This window comes from Phoca vitulina, unplaced genomic scaffold (genome assembly GCF_004348235.1).
Source record: "Phoca vitulina isolate PV1807 unplaced genomic scaffold, GSC_HSeal_1.0 scaffold15, whole genome shotgun sequence".
In the NCBI taxonomy this organism is placed as follows: Eukaryota; Metazoa; Chordata; class Mammalia; order Carnivora; family Phocidae; genus Phoca; species Phoca vitulina.
The window spans coordinates 12934074-12951791 of NW_022589718.1; the positions used below are offsets into that span (position 1 = coordinate 12934074).

The window sequence follows — 17718 nt, forward strand, 5'->3', positions numbered from 1 at the left end:
ATCTTACTAAGTTTCAGGAAATCTTGATCTTAGACTTCCAGAATTGTGAGGAATAAATTTCTGTTGTTCCTGAGCTACCCAATCTATGGCATTTTTGTTAGAGCAGGCCAAACAGACTATGACATTAGTAATTGTTAAGATTTATAAAGGGAAAAAAACAGAATTGTCATTATGTAGTATATATGAAAAATCCAAGGACTCTATAGTTTTAAGTATTCCTAAAAATCTGGCGTAAGAGATATTTTTAAAATCCCAGAATAGTATCAAACATAAATTACTTTGGATTACATCTGATAGCAGCAATGAGTAGACATTATTAGACAATTAAGAAATTGAAGAATAAAGGAAATCTAAATGTGTAATACCATATTCATCATTGGAAAGACAGTATTCTAAAGATGACTACAAATACATATAAATTCAATGCAATTTGAGTCAAAAATCTCAACAAAGTTTTAATAGGCTTTGACAAAATTAGTTTTAAAATTCATATGGCAGGCTTAATGAAGGGATCAAAAATAGATAATTTTGAATAAAAGGAATAAAGAAGGGAGCCTCACTTCCCTGTTACCCTGATTTCTCATAGTAATTAACTCACACTTTTATTGACACGGGCAGTAGAGCAGTGAGAAGGGGATCTGAGGCAAGGATTAAGATGCTGACACTTCATTCAGGGACTGTGCAAGCCCAGCTAGATAAGGGGGAGGCAAAAAAATCGGGCGAGAAAGCTGTGAAGCAGGGTGATACATGATGGATTACCTTGGGAGGTGGGGCTTCTGCCGAATCCAGACAAATACCTCGGAGAGGTCATGAAAGGAAGAACCAGGCTGGCGGTTTTTCCCTGTTGCCTTCATTCTCTCTCTGCCACTAGTCAAGGTGCACTCCATGAGGTGACTCCCACCTATTTCCAGATTGCACATCCCTCCTTCAGCCCCTGCTCAAGAAGCCAGACCCCCCCATCCCACCATGTGGCATTCCATCCGCGTCTGGAAATAGAGGAGCAGCAAAGGCATAGTTAGGGCTCAGAGGGAGGGCCAGGCAGGTCCACAAGTTCAGCTTAGATTCTGGCCAGCTCAGGGCACCATCCGTGATGACAGCAGTACAGATCAAAAGACAGGCAGCGTCTTCAGGAAAAGAATTATAAGGGAATCTGAGAGGGTGTACAGGGTTGTTTCCAGTGCAGGTAAGAAAGCAGAAAACAGAATGTGGGTCTTTACAAAAGGATGGCACTATTCTAAATAAATAAATAATGCTAGGCCAGCTACTAGCCATTAGGAAAAATAAAGTAAAAATGAATCACAGGGCACCTGCCTGGCTCAGTCAGAGCGCATGGGACTCTTGATCTCGGACTTGTAAATTCGAGCCCCCATTGGGTGTAGAGATTACTTAAAAATAAAATCTTTTAAAAAAAATGAAACCCTACATTGTATCATATAACAAATTCCAGCTGAATTAAAGACATGTTAAGTGTGAAAAACAAAACTGGAATAAAAATGCAGGAATGCCTTTTTTGACCTCTGTGTGAACAATTTTTTTTTTTTTTTAAGATTTTATTTCTTTATTTGAGACAGAGACAGAGAGAGTGCACACACGGGTGGGGGGAGGGACAGGGAGCAGGAGAAGCAGACTCCCAGCGAAGCAGGGTGCCCCACGCAGGGCTCCTTCCCAGAACCCAGAGATCATGTCCTGAGCCGAAGGCAGACACTTAACGCCTGAGCCACCCAGGCGCCCCAGGAGAACAATTTCTAAAACAAGACCCAAGCAGCACAGACCATAAAGAGCAAAAATCGGTACAATCTATAGGGAAAGTATAAACAACCAAATAGAAAGCCTAATTTTGTGAGTTAGGCATCACACACACACACACACCCACACACCCACCCACCCAAAACTGCAAATTAAAAGATACTGTTTCACACCCATTAGCAAGAATGTTAAAGTCTGTTGACAGAGATGCAAGCAATAGGAACTTATGTATAGAAACTCAAAATTCATGTTTTTAAATGCTCTTTAGATGATCCCATCTGGCAAGGCAGAGAAATGTCCCTAAAATTCTACTCTCCTACCAGTCTCAGCTCTCCTCTACCGGGTCCTACTCTAAGTTTCATCCTTAGTGTTTGACTTCTGTTGCCATGTCATTTTCTCTACCATCACCCTCACTCTCAGGCTGTTTCTTACTCTTGGTCCCAGTTCCTACCTCTTGTTCTTTTGGTTTTCTGTTCCTAATCTGCCATGGATCTGGAAACTATAAGTAGCTTATTAGAATTTTGCACATAACAATAGGGCCAGAAGAAGACCTAAGAGACTTCTGGCAGATTGGTGGGGAGGTACATATATTTTTATCATAATCTGTTTTATTACTCCAGAGGCCTTTTTTAATTTTCTCTGATTCTGGGCTCTTTCTATTAGGCAAAGTTGCTGGGTAGGTGAGGTGTAATGAACTTGAATTTAGTCCATTTGTTTAATTTGCCATTGTTTATATATAAATTCTGTCCTTCAGGGCCTCCAATGGTATATGTTAATTTGACTAATATATAAAATAGTTGGAATAAGGAAATTGAAGGTTAGCCTATGAATTGGTAGGAAGGTGTCTGTTTACCAAAAAATTTGAATAACTGATTTGTAACTTTTATTAACCTTTTTAAAAATGCAAATAAGATTATTTGTTGGGGAAAAACAAGTTTTGTTTTTAAGTAGGCTCCATGCCCAACGTGGAGCCCAGCACAGGGCTTGAACGCACAACCCGGAAATCAGAACCTGAGCTGAGATGAAGTTGGATGCTTAACTGACTGAACCACCCAACTGCCCCCAAAAAACAGCTTTTGAGATAGAATTTCTATTGATATATTGCTAATGAATGCAATGCATTCATGTAGAGTATACGGCTCCCTGGCTTTTAGTATAGTCAGATAATGTACATCCATCACCACAATATTAGAACATTTTCATTACCCACAGAAGGAACCCCTGTACCTCTTAGCTTTTTTTTTTTTTTTAAAGATTTTATTTATTTATTTGAGAGAGAGAATGAGACAGAGAGTTAGGCATGAGAGGGGGGAGGATCAGAGGGAGAAGCAGATCCTTTAGCAAAAGATAAAAGATATCTTTTATCACTTCACATGCGGGACTCGATCCCGGGACTCCAGGATCATGACCTGAGCCGAAGGCAGTCGCTTAACCAACTGAGCCACCGAGGCACCCTGTACCTCTTAGCTTTTATCCCCCAGTCCTCTCAGCCCTAGGCAACCACTAAGCTTTCTGTCTCTGTATATTTGTCTCTCTGGACACTTCACGTAAATGGAGTCATATATGGCCATTTGTGACGGTCTTCTTGCACTTAACAGTGTGTTCAGAGTTGTGGCATGTATCAGTACTTTTTATTGCTGAATAATACTCCGTTGAACGAGTAACACCACATTTTATTTATCCCCTCATCACTTAATTGGACATTTGGGTAGTTTCCACTTTTTAGCTATTATGAATAAAGCTGCCATGAACATGTGTAAACTTGAGTTTTCATTTCTCTTAAACATATATCTAGGAACAGAATTGCTGGATCACATGGTAATTCTATGTTTAATGTTTTGAGGAACTGCCAGACTGTTTTCCACGGCAGCTGTACCACTTTACATTCCCACCAACAGTGTGTGAGAGTTCCAATTTCTTCACATCCTCAGAAACATTTGTTACCTTTTAAATTTAGCTGTCCTAGTAGATGTAAATTGGTATCTCTTGTCGTTTTAGTTTTATGATTTTCTAAGGTTCATTTCGTCTTTTTTTCCCCAATATTTTCTTTTAATATGCAAGAAATGATGCTTTTAATTTCATTTCTTTTTTTAACAGGCTAAGGAAATTTTAACAAAAGAATCAAATGTGCAAGAGGTTCGTTGTCCTGTTACCGTGTGTGGAGATGTGCATGGTCAATTCCATGATCTTATGGAACTCTTTAGAATTGGTGGAAAATCACCAGATACAAACTACCTATTCATGGGCGACTATGTAGACAGAGGCTATTACTCAGTGGAGACTGTGACTCTTCTTGTGGCATTAAAGGTATGATGGATGAAATTCAATTTTTTTTTTTTCAACCTTTAAACCTGCAAAAGGGGAAGATGGCAATATTGCATATCTTCTGTTATATTTTATCCATTCAGTTTATAGCCCCTTAAAATATAATAGTTGGTTTTACATCTTGTAAAAGAGAGAGAAATGAAAATTAAACATTTAGTGTGTCCTGCCTACTTCTGGTAAATCACTCCCTTAGGTAGTCCACAGCTGAAGTCTTGGAACCATTTTTTACTTAAGCAGGTATCCCTCATAAACAGTCAATTTAATTCTTGCCTTCAGAAGTCTGTTATTCCTGTGTCTTTTTTTCTATCACACAATTCATATCTTTTATCACTTCACATGTATTACATTTATGTGGACCTGGCACCTAGCTTTAAACAGTGAGCTTAATTTGGGGCACATAATGGATAGTTAATAAATATGTATAAATTGAAGTATGCATTTGCAGCTTTTAGGTTAGTTTGGTTAACAGAATCTGCTGCTTTTTCATACTTCCTATCAGACACATCCCTAACTAAATAGTATGCTGTAAGGTATGTCTCTGTGTTTTGTTATGAAAAGGAAACTCTAAATACATTTGAAATCTTGCCCAGATTTGGCAAGGGCCTGTTTTTGTTAGCAAATACAGTCTTTCTGTGGGAAATAAAAGTTGAAGGGGGAGAGAGAAGTTAGTATAAAAAGGAGTTTGTCTCTGGTCCAAATCTTTGACCATCAGTATCCATTCAGCAGTAAGACATAGTGTTCTGGAAAGACCTGGAAGACTGGTGATTGAGGATGAAGAGGATATTAAAGACCAAGAATCAGATACAATTTTATTATAATAACATAGATACCAGTTAGTAAGGGTTCCAATAAGGGTGGTATAAATAGTAATGAAGACAAAGGAATATAAATATTTCAAAGGTCAGTCAGCACTGAATGAGAAAATTTTTAATTCTGAATAAGAATTAACATTTAATGTAACAGCACACAAAAGAACCATTTAAAGAAGTGGGTCAGAAGTTAATGTGCTTAACATAACACTAGTAAAAATATGCTTTGTACCATGAATTTCTTTTGCTTTTCCTGCAGGTGCGTTATCCAGAACGCATTACAATATTGAGAGGAAATCACGAAAGCCGACAAATTACCCAAGTATATGGCTTTTATGATGAATGTCTTCGAAAGTATGGAAATGCCAATGTTTGGAAATATTTTACAGATCTATTTGATTATCTTCCACTTACAGCTTTAGTAGATGGACAGGTGTGTATGTGCTTCTATGGTGGGCGGGGGAGGAATAAAAGTAAGAAAAGATTTTCTATTAGCAAGTTAGGGTTTAGATTTACATGACATGATTTCCACATCTCCTTGGCCTTTTCTGCCTCTTTTCCTTATAATTAAAATTTCAGAATAGAGAATTAGGTTAAGTTTTATGCACATTGTGACCAGCAGATTTCCCTGTTGTTCTCAGATATGTGTGTAAATATTTTTGCCAAAGAATTTGCCAATACGCTTTTTCTGTTATAGACAAATATCATAAATAAATGCTTAAGACCCTGAAGTACAATACTAGTAAAGCAAAGCTGTTTTTTTAAAACTAGCTCCATACATATACACAGTGTTTGCTGGTTACCATTAATAACTTTTTATTCCTATTTTCATGGTAGTTACAAGCAGCAATATTGTGTATTACATCTTCATTAAGAAGTGCATGCTTTATTTCCACCTGTAATGAGTATTATAGACACACTGTAAAACATTCAAAATATAAGAAAAATGTGCAAGTTTCTATTATCCTAGTTTCTAAGAGATAATCACTGTGAACATGAACTGATTTAACTTTAAATATGAAACATACAGTACCAAAAAATAAATAGTATGTGGTACAAGTCTACAGTTCCTAAACTGTATAAAAGCCTAGAATTGTCATGGGCATAATAGACCCACTCATAATTTGGTTATAGCCTTTTTTTTGTGGTCCTGACAGTCCACATTTTTCCCAGCCGTGATATTGGACACTGCAGTAATTAATTTCAAAGGACAATATTTTGCCTAGACTTGGCTAAAATGAAAGAAAACAATGTGGACTTAAAGAGTTCACAAATTATTTCTAAATGACAGTGAAAGTATGATGTAAACCAAAATTTTTGGATGTAAACAGGGATAAAATACAAGGAAATTCATAGTCTCACATTCATTTTGTAGAAAAATTAAAGGAAATGTGAAATAAACATTTAACTCAAAGAAACCAGAGTAAAATAAACTTAAAGGATTAAAGATAAAAGCAGACACGGAGGGGTGCCTGGGTGGCTCAGTCGTTTAAGCATCCAATTCTTGATTTTGGCTCAGGTCATGATCTCAGGGTCCTGGGATCAAGTCCCCGAGTTAGGCTCCCAGCTCAGCGGGGAATCTGCTTTAGGATTCTCTCTTTCCCTCTGCACCTCCCCCGCCCCCAAATAAATAAATCTTAAAAAAAAAAACACACACACACACACAAATGGATACCAAAAAATCACTAGGAATGAGAAATACGGCATGACTATCAATATGGACGTGCTTGTGTATCACAATAACATAGGGTACAGCTTTATTCTGGTGCACTTGAAAAGATGAAATTTACTACAGCAAAATAGTTTTTGAAGAAATTAGGCCAATGTAAATAGACTACCAAACTTAGAAGAAATTGGAGAAGTAACCAGGTCTGGATAGTTTTCTAGGCAAATTCTACCAAACCTTTAAGGAAAATACATATAATTTCTGTGTTCTAGAGCTTAGGAAAAGATGAAGAGCTTCAAAATTTATTCTGTGAAGTTAGTATAACCTCGATACCAAACCAGACATGGCAAGCACCAAAAAATAAAACTCAGTTTTTAAGTAGTAAAATAAAATAACATTAATTGAATAAAGAAACTTATACTGGCTATACTTAATCAGCAAAACATCAGAAATCTCTTCAAAATTGGGAGAAAAATGCCCGCTAAAACTTGTATTGCTATTCTCTCTGATACAAAATCCCTAGAGGATGGGTCTGGGAATAGATATTTTACCAAAAACAAACTGAAAAATTTTATTTTCAAGGATTTTTTGGAAATCCTAGCCAGTGCACTGAGTATTAAAAAGAATTAAAGGGTATAAACATGGAGAAGAAATTAAATATTTTTGCTAACAACATGATTCTGTACTCTGAGAACTCTTATGAAAGCTGAAAAACTATTGGAGCCAATAACAGGAATTGGTACTGTCCTCGCTATAAGAGAAACAAAAAAATTGTATATGTTAGCAGAAAATGTAATGGTGAGTCACAAGAATGGAGGTCCCATTTGCTAGAGAAGGGGAAAAAATACTATACAAAATACTTAGGATTGATTATAAGGAAAAAAGAAGAAATATTTTAAAGTATCAGTAGCTCTCTAATTGATTTTTGTTTCCTTTTCCATTGTATTTTATAAATTTTCCACAGTGAATATTATTAAATTTTATTTTGAAAAGAAGAGCTATTAGGATTTACATTTTGTAACCATTATTTATTTACTCTCCATTAACTTTCAGCATTTAATAAAACTTTTTTTTTCTTTCTTTCTTTTTTTTTAATTCACAAACAGATATTCTGCCTCCACGGTGGCCTCTCTCCATCCATAGATACACTGGATCATATAAGAGCTTTGGATCGTTTACAAGAAGTTCCACACGAGGTAAACTTGGTTTTAATTTTAAAAACAAAGAAATATAACCACATTGTGGTAAAGCTAAATTAAATAACATGTACTTAATTTTCTTGGCCAGGGCCCAATGTGTGATCTGTTGTGGTCAGATCCAGATGATCGTGGTGGGTGGGGTATCTCACCACGTGGTGCTGGCTACACATTTGGACAGGACATTTCTGAAACATTTAACCATGCCAATGGTCTCACACTGGTTTCTCGAGCTCACCAACTTGTAATGGAGGTACGTCTTTTTCCCACAGGATGATGTTTTGTTTTGTTTTTTTAATGGAAGAAGTGTTTTCTTTATTGATGATCTTTATTTCTAATAAATATATATCTCTGTAATAAGGCTTCATGAAACATTTCCTCCCTATTACCTAAATGAAAGGAGAAAAAATTGAGCTGGTTTTAGCAAATAGGGGAAAGTACTAGTTGGCCAGAGCAAAATTATAACTCACTTTGGAAATTAATTTAGACATAGAGAAAAGTTTCAAAAATATTATCAAGAAGTTCTCTTGTATCCTACACTGATGCCTCAAATATATTTTCGTATTTTAGTATTCCATCTCTATCTTCCAGCTTCCCTTCCTCCATACACATTTCTTTTAAAATATTTGAATGTCAGTTGCAGACATGGTGCTCCTTTACCTCCAAATTTCCATGTATAGTTTGCAAAAACAAAGATGTTCTCTTACGTTACTACAGTGTAATTACCACAGTCCAGAATTTGCATTGATAGAGTACTATGATCTAAACACTTCATCTGAATTTTTTAGTAACTCACTAATGTTCTGGATAGGAAAATTCAGTCGTGTATGTCCATGTATAATCTCATCCAGGATCATGCTGTATTCAGTCTCCTTTGGTGTGGAAATAATTCCTCAGATTTTGTTCTGCATAATCTTTACATTTTTAAAGACTACATCTTGTAGAAGTATATCCTTCACCTGTGGTGTGATTGATGTTGCCTTAGGACTCGGGGTGTGCATACTTGGCAGGCGTGCCACAGCGCAATGGGACGTGCTTTCCAGTGCGTCATGTTAGGGTCATGGAATCTCTGCTTGAATCACTTAGTTAAGCTGCCGGCTGCCAGATTTCTCTACCATGATGTTACTATTTTATAAATACTAAAGGACTATAAATAGAATTTTATTCTTTTAAATCAGGGAGTGGCTTCAAGATGTTAGAGAAAACTTCAACCCCATTGAGGCAGGAGGAGTGAGAACATGGTTAACAAGGAATATAAATTCATATGGTAAAGATAACCTAATTATATCAGTAATCATAACAAATGTGAATGGATGAAAATTTTTACGTCCCTAAAATCCTGAGACTCTGAATTAGACAATCAAAATTCAGCTGCTACCTGAGAGGAATCTAAAACATAATGAAAAAAATAAAAATTAAAAATAAAACATAATGACACTACAGACTAGAAGTAGAGGGAAAATGGTATATTGGTATATCAATTAGAGAATTACCCAAAATACAGTTAATAATGTGCATCATAATAGCCTTTGAGTTAAAAAGTATATATAGAAATAAAAGGTCATTATTGATGAAAACTGGCCCAGTTCTCTAGGGGAGAAATAATTGAGCTTGTGTTTACCTAGTAATAGATTCAAAATATATAAGGCAATAACTGATAGAAGGAAAAACTAAGAAATCTTCCATCGTTGTGGGAGAAATTTTAATACATATCTGAGCCAAGAGCCAAAGCATAGATGTAAATAGAACGATGCCGTTCTTGAGCTCTGTGGCACAGTACCCTGGGCCCAGCAGTGGAGTATTCTGTGCAGGTGCCCAGAGTTAAGGATGGATACCATATAAGAGAGCAGAGAAAACGACATTTCCACCAAGAATATCTGTAATTTTTGAATGTAGTTTTCTAAACGGACCCATGTCGAGATTATAATTTTATAGTGAAGTGTTATTTTTGGGGTTTTTTTTTTAATGCTGCAGGGATACAATTGGTGTCATGATCGGAATGTGGTTACCATTTTCAGTGCACCCAATTACTGTTACCGTTGTGGAAACCAGGCTGCTATCATGGAATTAGATGACACTTTAAAATACTCCTTGTAAGTAACTGAAAATTTTTTAAATTGTATATAATTGCTTTTAGAAAGAAAATTTTAAATGTAGTTTATTAAAATTAGAGGATTTCTGCTTCTGGAATACTAGAATGAGGAACGTGGCAAACCCTCTTCCCTATAGAAACAGTCATTTAACTGGAAGGTTATTTTAAACAGTTATTGTAGGTTTTTGAATATTGTCCAAAATGCATACAGCCCATGGAGAAACACATTCTAGAAAATGTACTAAATTTCAGTAATAGCCAGAATCTGTGGAATTTGAGCCATAACCTCTTCCCTCCCCATCTTTCCACATCCCTTGTTCAGAAACTACTCCACAGTCATTCTACCTTGGGCCCTGCTCAGATATTTTCCTGGGTTTAATCGTTAAGCTCTTGTTAACCAAACAACAGAGTTATTTAGAGGTTCCCTCTGGGTGGGCACAAGCCACTTATTGGTCAGAGGTTGTGCTCAAGCCTCCTTGGTCATTGAAATTTTAGGGCTCACCCTAATCCAGTAAGATCACTGGGAATGTCTGTGGCTAAGAAGTTGCTATCAAGAGTTGAAAGAATGTATATTTTGGCTCACAGTTCAACCAAGCACACTAGTACCTTGGATTTTCCTTGTTTGATTAGTCCTGAGAGAGTGCAACCTTAAGGATGCACATAGTGTCATTTCCCAGACTGTCAGAGATGTATGTGATTGGGGTTTTAAGCCTGGCTTCCTAGGAGTTGCTCCTGGGTCAAAGAGTAACTTGACCAGCCAGTATTTGATTAGAGATTGTGTTTAAAGCCCTGGTATCATTGAGGGTTATATACGCTTTTGTTGATTAATCCGTGTATTAGTTTCCTAGGGCTGCTGTAACAGATTACCACAAAGTGGGTGCCTTAACGGAATTTATTCTCACGTTTGTGGAGGCTAGAAATTTGAAATCAGGGTGTTGGCAGGATGATGTTTCTTGTAAAAGCTCTAGAGGAGGATCCTTTCTTGCCTCTCCCGAGCTTCTGGTGGCTCCTACAATCCTTGATTTATAGATGCATCACCCCAGTCTCTGTCTTCACATGGCACTCTCCCCTGTGTGTCTGTTTCTTTAATAAAGATACCATCAGATTGATGGGCCACCTGGGTGGCTCGGTTGAGCCTCTGACTCTTGATTTTGGCTCAGGTCATGATCTCAGGGTCGTAAGGTAGAGCCCCCATGTTGGGCTCCATGCTGAGCCTGGAGCCTGCTTGAGATTCTCTCTCTTCTTCTCCCTCTGCCCCTCCCTGCTCATTCTCTCTCTCTCTCAGAAAAAAAAAAAAAAGGAAAGAAAGAAAAGAATACCACCAGATTGAATTTAGGGCTCAGCCTAATCCAGTATGACCTCACCTTAACTAATAACATCTGCAAAGACCAAATAGTGTCACATTCTGAGGTTCTGAACGGACATGAATTTTGGAGGTAAACTATTTGACCCAGCATAGTCTGTGTGTGGCTTGGGAATGTTTTCAAGAATGCCCCAACTGCTACTCTAATTGTTCCTGTGTGGGTATAGCTATGTGCACAGTCGTCTTGTCTCCCCGTGTTGACTGTGATCCCAGGAAGGCTTTTCTTGGCTCTTCTTTTGTCTGTTACATTTCTTAAAAATTCAGCTGTACTACAAATACATCCATATTGTTTTTGCACTGGTTTTTAAATCAGTTAAGAAGATGCAATTATACTGTCATTTACGATTACTGTCGTGTATGTGTGTTTCTTAACTAATAACTTGAATCCAAAAGAAGAATATGAAGAAAATAAAAATGAGAAGGTTAATATAACAAAATCTATACACACTTGCTCTCCTTTCTCAGCTTTAAGGGCATGACATCGTATGAAATAGTAATTATAACAATGCATTTTGGGGATTTTAACATAACATCAGTAGCAAAAAAAGGAAATGGAAAGGCGCTTACTATATAGGAATTAATTTCTCTTAATTGACTAGAATTTATAAATCTGCAGTAGAATTCTGTAAGTTGTGTATTGTAAGTTTTCAGGCAATCAATAATAAAATAATTTAGGGAAAATAACTGAAGTTATTAAAGGAATTAAAAGGCACACTAGAAAATATGCTTTTAATAAAAAACCAGTTAAAGTGGGAACCAAGAAACAAAACAAGTAAATGGCAGGTATAAAGCCAGTCATATCAATATTAAATGTGAGTGGTTTAAGTAATGCAATCAGAAGGCAAAAATTGTCAGATTTTTTGTTTTTAAAGATCCAGCTTTATGGTATCTACAGAAAGCATAATTTAGACTAAAAACCAAAGGGTTGAAAGTAAATTAGGTGAAAAAGATAACCATGCTAACAGCAACCACATGACTTGAACTGGTTATACTAATAGACAAAATAGATTTCAAAATAAAAATTGTTTATTAGACATAAAGACATTTCACAATGATGAAAGAGTCAAAGCATTAGGAGAATATACCAGTTATAAACATAACACACTTAACTGTGGAGCAAAAATGAACAGAATTGAAGGGAGAAATAGACAGTTGAACAGTAGTTGGAGACTTTATTATGCTACTTTCAATAATAGAACTAGGTAGAATATCACCAATGACATAGAAGACTTGAGAAGTACTATAACTTAACATTTATGGAACATTCCACCCAATAGTAGCAGAGTAGTTTTGTCAAATGCACATGGAACATTCTCTAAGATTGACTATATGCTGGGCTATAAACCCAAGCCTCAGTAAACTTAAAACTATTGAGGGGTGTCTGGGTGGCTCAGTCAGTTAAGTGTCCAACTCTTGATTTCAGCTCAGATCATGATCCTCAGGGTCATGAGATCAAGCCCCATGTCAGGCTCTGCATTGGGCATGGAGCCTGCTTAAGATTCTCTATCTCCTTCTGCTCCTCCTTTAAAAAAAAGAATATTGAAGTTATACAAAATATGTTCTCCAAACACAATGAAATGAAATTAGAAATCAAAATAGAAGGAAAACTGGAAAATGTGTAAATATGTGGAAATTAACATAGTCCTAAATGACCTGAATCAAAGAATAAATCATAAGGGAAATTAGAAAATACTTTGAGATGAATAAAAATGAAAACAGAATGTGCCAAAACTTATGTGATACAATGAAAGCAGTGTTTGCAGAGAAATATATAACTGTAAGTGCCTGTATTAAAAATCAGATTTTTAGAAAGATCTCAAGTCAGTAACCTAACATTTTAAGGACGCTAGAAAAAGAAGAGCAACCTAAACCCCAGTGCAAACATACGGAAGGAAATAAAAAGGAAATAAATGAAATAGAAAAATAATCAAAACCAGAAGTTGGTTCTTTTCAACAAAATTGAAAAGTCTTAACTAGACTGGCCCAACAAAAATGAGTGAAGATTCACATTACCAAAATCACTATAGACCTTATTGAAATAAAAAGAATTACAAGGGAATATAATGAATAAGTGTACGGCAACAAACTAGGTAACTTGGATAAAATGGACAAATTCCTAGGAAGACAAACTGCCAAAATTGACTCAGAAAATGTGAATAGACCTGTAACAAGTGAAAAAGTTGAATTAATATTTTAAAACTTCCTACAAAGAAAAGCCCCCAAGCCCGGTGGGCTTCACTGATGAAATGACTAAAAGTTTAAAAAGGAATTAACACCAGTTTTTCACAGAAACTAAGAATAGAATAGGAGGGATCATTTCCCAATGTATTCTTTGAAGTCTATATTACCCTAATACCAAAATCAAAGATAATTTAAGAAAACTACAGAGCAATACTCTTTATGCTTATAGTTGCAAAAATCTGCAACAAAATATTAGCAAACTGAATCTAGTAATATACAAACAGGATTATACACAATGACCAACTGTGATTTATCCCAGGAAGGCAAAGTTGGTTCAAAATATGAAAAATCAAAGCAATAATCCATTGAACAAAAAAGCACTTGATCATCTCAGTTAAGCCAGGAAAAACATTTGTCAAAATCCAGCACACTTTCATAATAAAAATACTCAGCAAACTAGTCAAGAAAACTTCCTCTTCCTGATAAAGGTCATCTGCAGAAACTCCACAGCTAACACCCATTTTTTTTTTTTTTTTTAAGATTTTATTTATTTAAGGGGCGCCTGGGTGGCTCAGTCGGTTGAGCGTCTGCCTTTGGCTCGGGTCATGATCTCAGGGTCCTGGGATCGAGCCCCGCATCGGGCTCCCTGTTCTGTGGGAAGCCTGCTTGTCCCTCTCCCACTCCCCCTGCCTGTGTTCCCTCTTTCGCTGTGTCTCTCTCTGTCAAATAAATAAATAAAATCTTAAAAAAAAAAAAAAAGTTTATTTAAGAGAGAGCATGAGCAGGAGGGGCAGAGGAAGAGGAACAAGAAGATTCCATGCCAAGTGGGGAGCTCGACATGGGCTCCATCCCAGGACCCTGGGATCATGACCTGAGCCAAAGGCACTTTACCGACTGAGCCACCCAGGTGCCCCTAATGTCATTCTTAATCATGAAAGACTAAATGCTTTCCCCTAAAATCTAGAGCAAAACAAACGTCCATTCTTACAACTTTCATTCAGCTGATAATTATATTGCAAATCTTTTATGCCAGGCACCGAACCAGACATTTTGTCTGCTTCAATTTTCACCGTAGCTCTGTGAGATAGTTTTATGGAAGAACACACCTGCAGTGACTTGCCATGAATTATTCCAGTCCTAAACATAGTAAAAGTGGGAAATCAATACTGCTCCTTCTACTACAATGTCTTATTTATTCATTTGCTTGCAAATTCAAATCATTTAACTATTTGCTTTCTTTTTCGCCATTTATAGCCTTCAGTTTGACCCAGCACCTCGTCGTGGAGAGCCTCATGTTACCCGGCGCACCCCAGACTACTTCCTGTAAATTCCTCCTGGGAAAACCCTGCCTTTGTATGTGGAAGTATACCTGGCTTTTTAAAATATATATATTTAAAAACAAAACAAAAAAAGCAACAGTAATGTATGTGTTTCTGTAACAAATTGGGATCTGTCTTGGCATTAAACCATATCATGGACCAAAATGTGCCATATTAATGATGAGCATTTAGCACAATTTGAGACTGAAATTTAGTACAACACTATGTTCTAGATCGGTCAGTCTTAACAGTTTGCCTGCTGTATTTGTAGTAACCATTTTCCTCTGGACTGTTCAAGCAAAAAAGGTAACTAACTCCTTCATCTCCTTTTGCACTTATTTGGAAATTTTAGTTATAGTGTTTAACTGGCATGGATTGATAGAGTTGGGGTTTTATTTTTAAGAAAAATTCACAAGCTAACTTCCACTTAATCCATTACCCTTTATTTTATTGAAATGTATAGTTAAATTAACTGAAGAAAAGATTCTTGGGAGTATGTTGTCATAACATTTAAAAAGGTTTCCCTTCATTTAAACTAAATTACTGTTTTATGTTGATCTGCATATTTCTGTATATTTGTCATGACAGTGCTTGCATCCTATTTGGTGTACTGAGCAAATAAACTTTCCATTTTAAACAAAAATTGATTTACTGCGGTATGCTTTAAATGAAAAGTTCTGCTATTTTGTCACTTGATATAAAACCTCTTAAAAAAATAAAAGCTCTTGGGGCGCCTGGGTGGCTCAGTTGGTTAAGCGACTGCCTTCGGCTCAGGTCATGGTCCTGGAGTCCCGGGATCGAGTCCCGCATCGGGCTCCCTGCTCGGCGGGAAGTCTGCTTCTCCCTCTCCCGCTCCCCCGTCTTGTGCTCTCTCTCTCAAATAAATAAAGAAAATCTTTAAAAAAATTAAAAAAAAAAATAAAAGCTCTTGACCTGTGATAAACAGTTGTGTTGAGATAATTTAAGTGTAATGTTCTTTGTGTAAGGCTTATATTCAGAAGAAAACCTCAGACAGTAGGCTGGTAACATTTAGACCATAAAACCATTTTTATTTCTAAACAACATTTTACTAGGTAGTTCGTATTAATGTATTCAAGTATGGAGTGTATGCTAAAACTGTAGGACATTCTATAGCTAGGAAGAATCTTTTAAAAGCCAAAATATATTTTATCTTTATCCATTGCTCTAGAAATAAGAATCCCCAAAAGAGAGTTTAGTAGAAATAGTATAGTAATAGCACCATTACTAATATGTAACATAAATTCCAAGTAGAGGAGGGAAATACAGAGTCAGTGTTAAGGGTGAGTGTGGGAGGGTGGAAGACACGAGAAAATTAAATTTTTTAAGTCTTTGTAGAAGAAAACAAGATGGTAGAATATCTCAGTAACAACAGACAGAGTTCTCTAGTAAAAGAGGGTCAAATTTGATTTTTTTTTAAATCCAGCTATATCCTGATTACAAGGCACATACCAAAAGCAAAGTCAGATATGTTGAAAATAAGATGGAATAGACCAAGAAGATACTAATCAAAGGAAACCTGAAATAGCTATATCTATATTAATATTAAAATAGACTTTGAGGGGCACCTGGGTGGCTCAGTCAGTTAAGTGTGCCTTTGGCTCAGGTCATGATCCCGGGGTCCTGGGATCGAGCCCTGCATCGGGCTCCCTGCTCAGTGGGAAGCCTGTTTCTCCCTCTCCCACTCCCCCTGCTTGTGTTCCCTCTCTCGCTGTCTCTCTGTTAAAAAAATAAATCTTAAAAAAAAAAAAGATAAAATGGACTTTGAGACAAAATTTAAGAATAGAAGATGAATTCAAATAGTTAACTTACAATTCTAAACTTGTCTGCACATACCAAAATAGCCTATGTTAAAAGCAAAAATCCTGAGAAATCAGGTTGACAAGTTTTCATCTCAATGGCAGAATTCAACTCATTTATTTATTATTAAGTGAAAGATGTATTTAATAACACATTTTAATAAGATTGATACAATAGAGGGGCACCTGGGTGGCTCAGTGAGATCGAGCCCCATGTCAGGCTCCATGCTCTCTCCCTCTCCCTCTGCCGCTCCCCATTCTCATGCACTCAAAAAAAAAAAAAAAGATATAATAGACATAGGTAGATCTCTGTGCCCTAACAGAATACACACACATTCTTGCCCAGTATTTATATGGGACATTTATAAAAATTGGCAATTATTAGGCCCTAAGGCAAGTTTCAAAAATTGATAGGACATCAAATTCTGACTACAATGCAATTTAGAAGACGCCACCAAGAAATTGCTAGAACTGATGCATGAATTCAGTAAAGTTGCAGGATACAAAATCAATGTGCAGAAATCTGTTGCATTTCTATACACCAATAATGAAGCAGCAGAAAGAAATCAATACCATTTTCAATTGCACCAAAAACCATAAGATACGAATAAACCTAACCAAAGAGGTAAAAGATCTGTACTCTGAAAACTAGAACACTTTTGAAAGAAATTGAAGAGGACACAAAGAAATGGAAAAATAATACATGTTCATGGATTGGAAGAAAAATACTGTTAAAATGTCTATACTACCCAAAGCAATCTACACATGTAATTTCATGCAATCCCTATCAAAATACCACCAGCATTTTTCACAGAGCTAGAACAAACAATTCTAAAATATGTATAGAACCACAGAAGACCCTGAATAGCCAAAGGAATGTTGAAAAGGAAAACCAAAGCTGGTGGCATCACAATTCCAGACTTTAAGTTGTATTACAAAGTTGTAGTGATCAAGACAGTATGGTAGTGGCACAAACACACATAGATCAATGAAACAGACTAAAAAACCCAGAAATGGACACACAACTATATGGTCGACTAATCTTTGACAAAGCAGGAAAGAATATCCAATGAGAAAAAGACAGTCTCCAGGAAATGGTGTTGGGAAAACTGGACAACAACATGTAAAAGAATGAAACTGGACCACTTAATACCATATACAAAAATAAATTCAAAATGGATGAAAGACCTAAATGTGAAACCAG

General features: G+C 36.4%; 1 protein-coding gene across 1 annotated transcript in view; it reads left to right on the plus strand.

Annotated features, from left to right (window-relative positions):
- The window catches only part of PPP2CB (protein phosphatase 2 catalytic subunit beta), a 31957-nt gene extending 16617 nt beyond the window's left edge, over positions 1-15340 (plus strand). Inside the window, exons 2-7 of the mRNA XM_032413461.1 lie at positions 3844-4053; positions 5140-5313; positions 7653-7742; positions 7834-7995; positions 9717-9835; positions 14633-15340. Coding sequence (XP_032269352.1) covers positions 3844-4053; positions 5140-5313; positions 7653-7742; positions 7834-7995; positions 9717-9835; positions 14633-14705 — 828 coding nt within the window. The 3' untranslated portion in view covers positions 14706-15340. The remainder of the gene's footprint in view (positions 1-3843; positions 4054-5139; positions 5314-7652; positions 7743-7833; positions 7996-9716; positions 9836-14632) is intronic.
- Positions 15341-17718: the final 2378 nt, after the last annotated feature.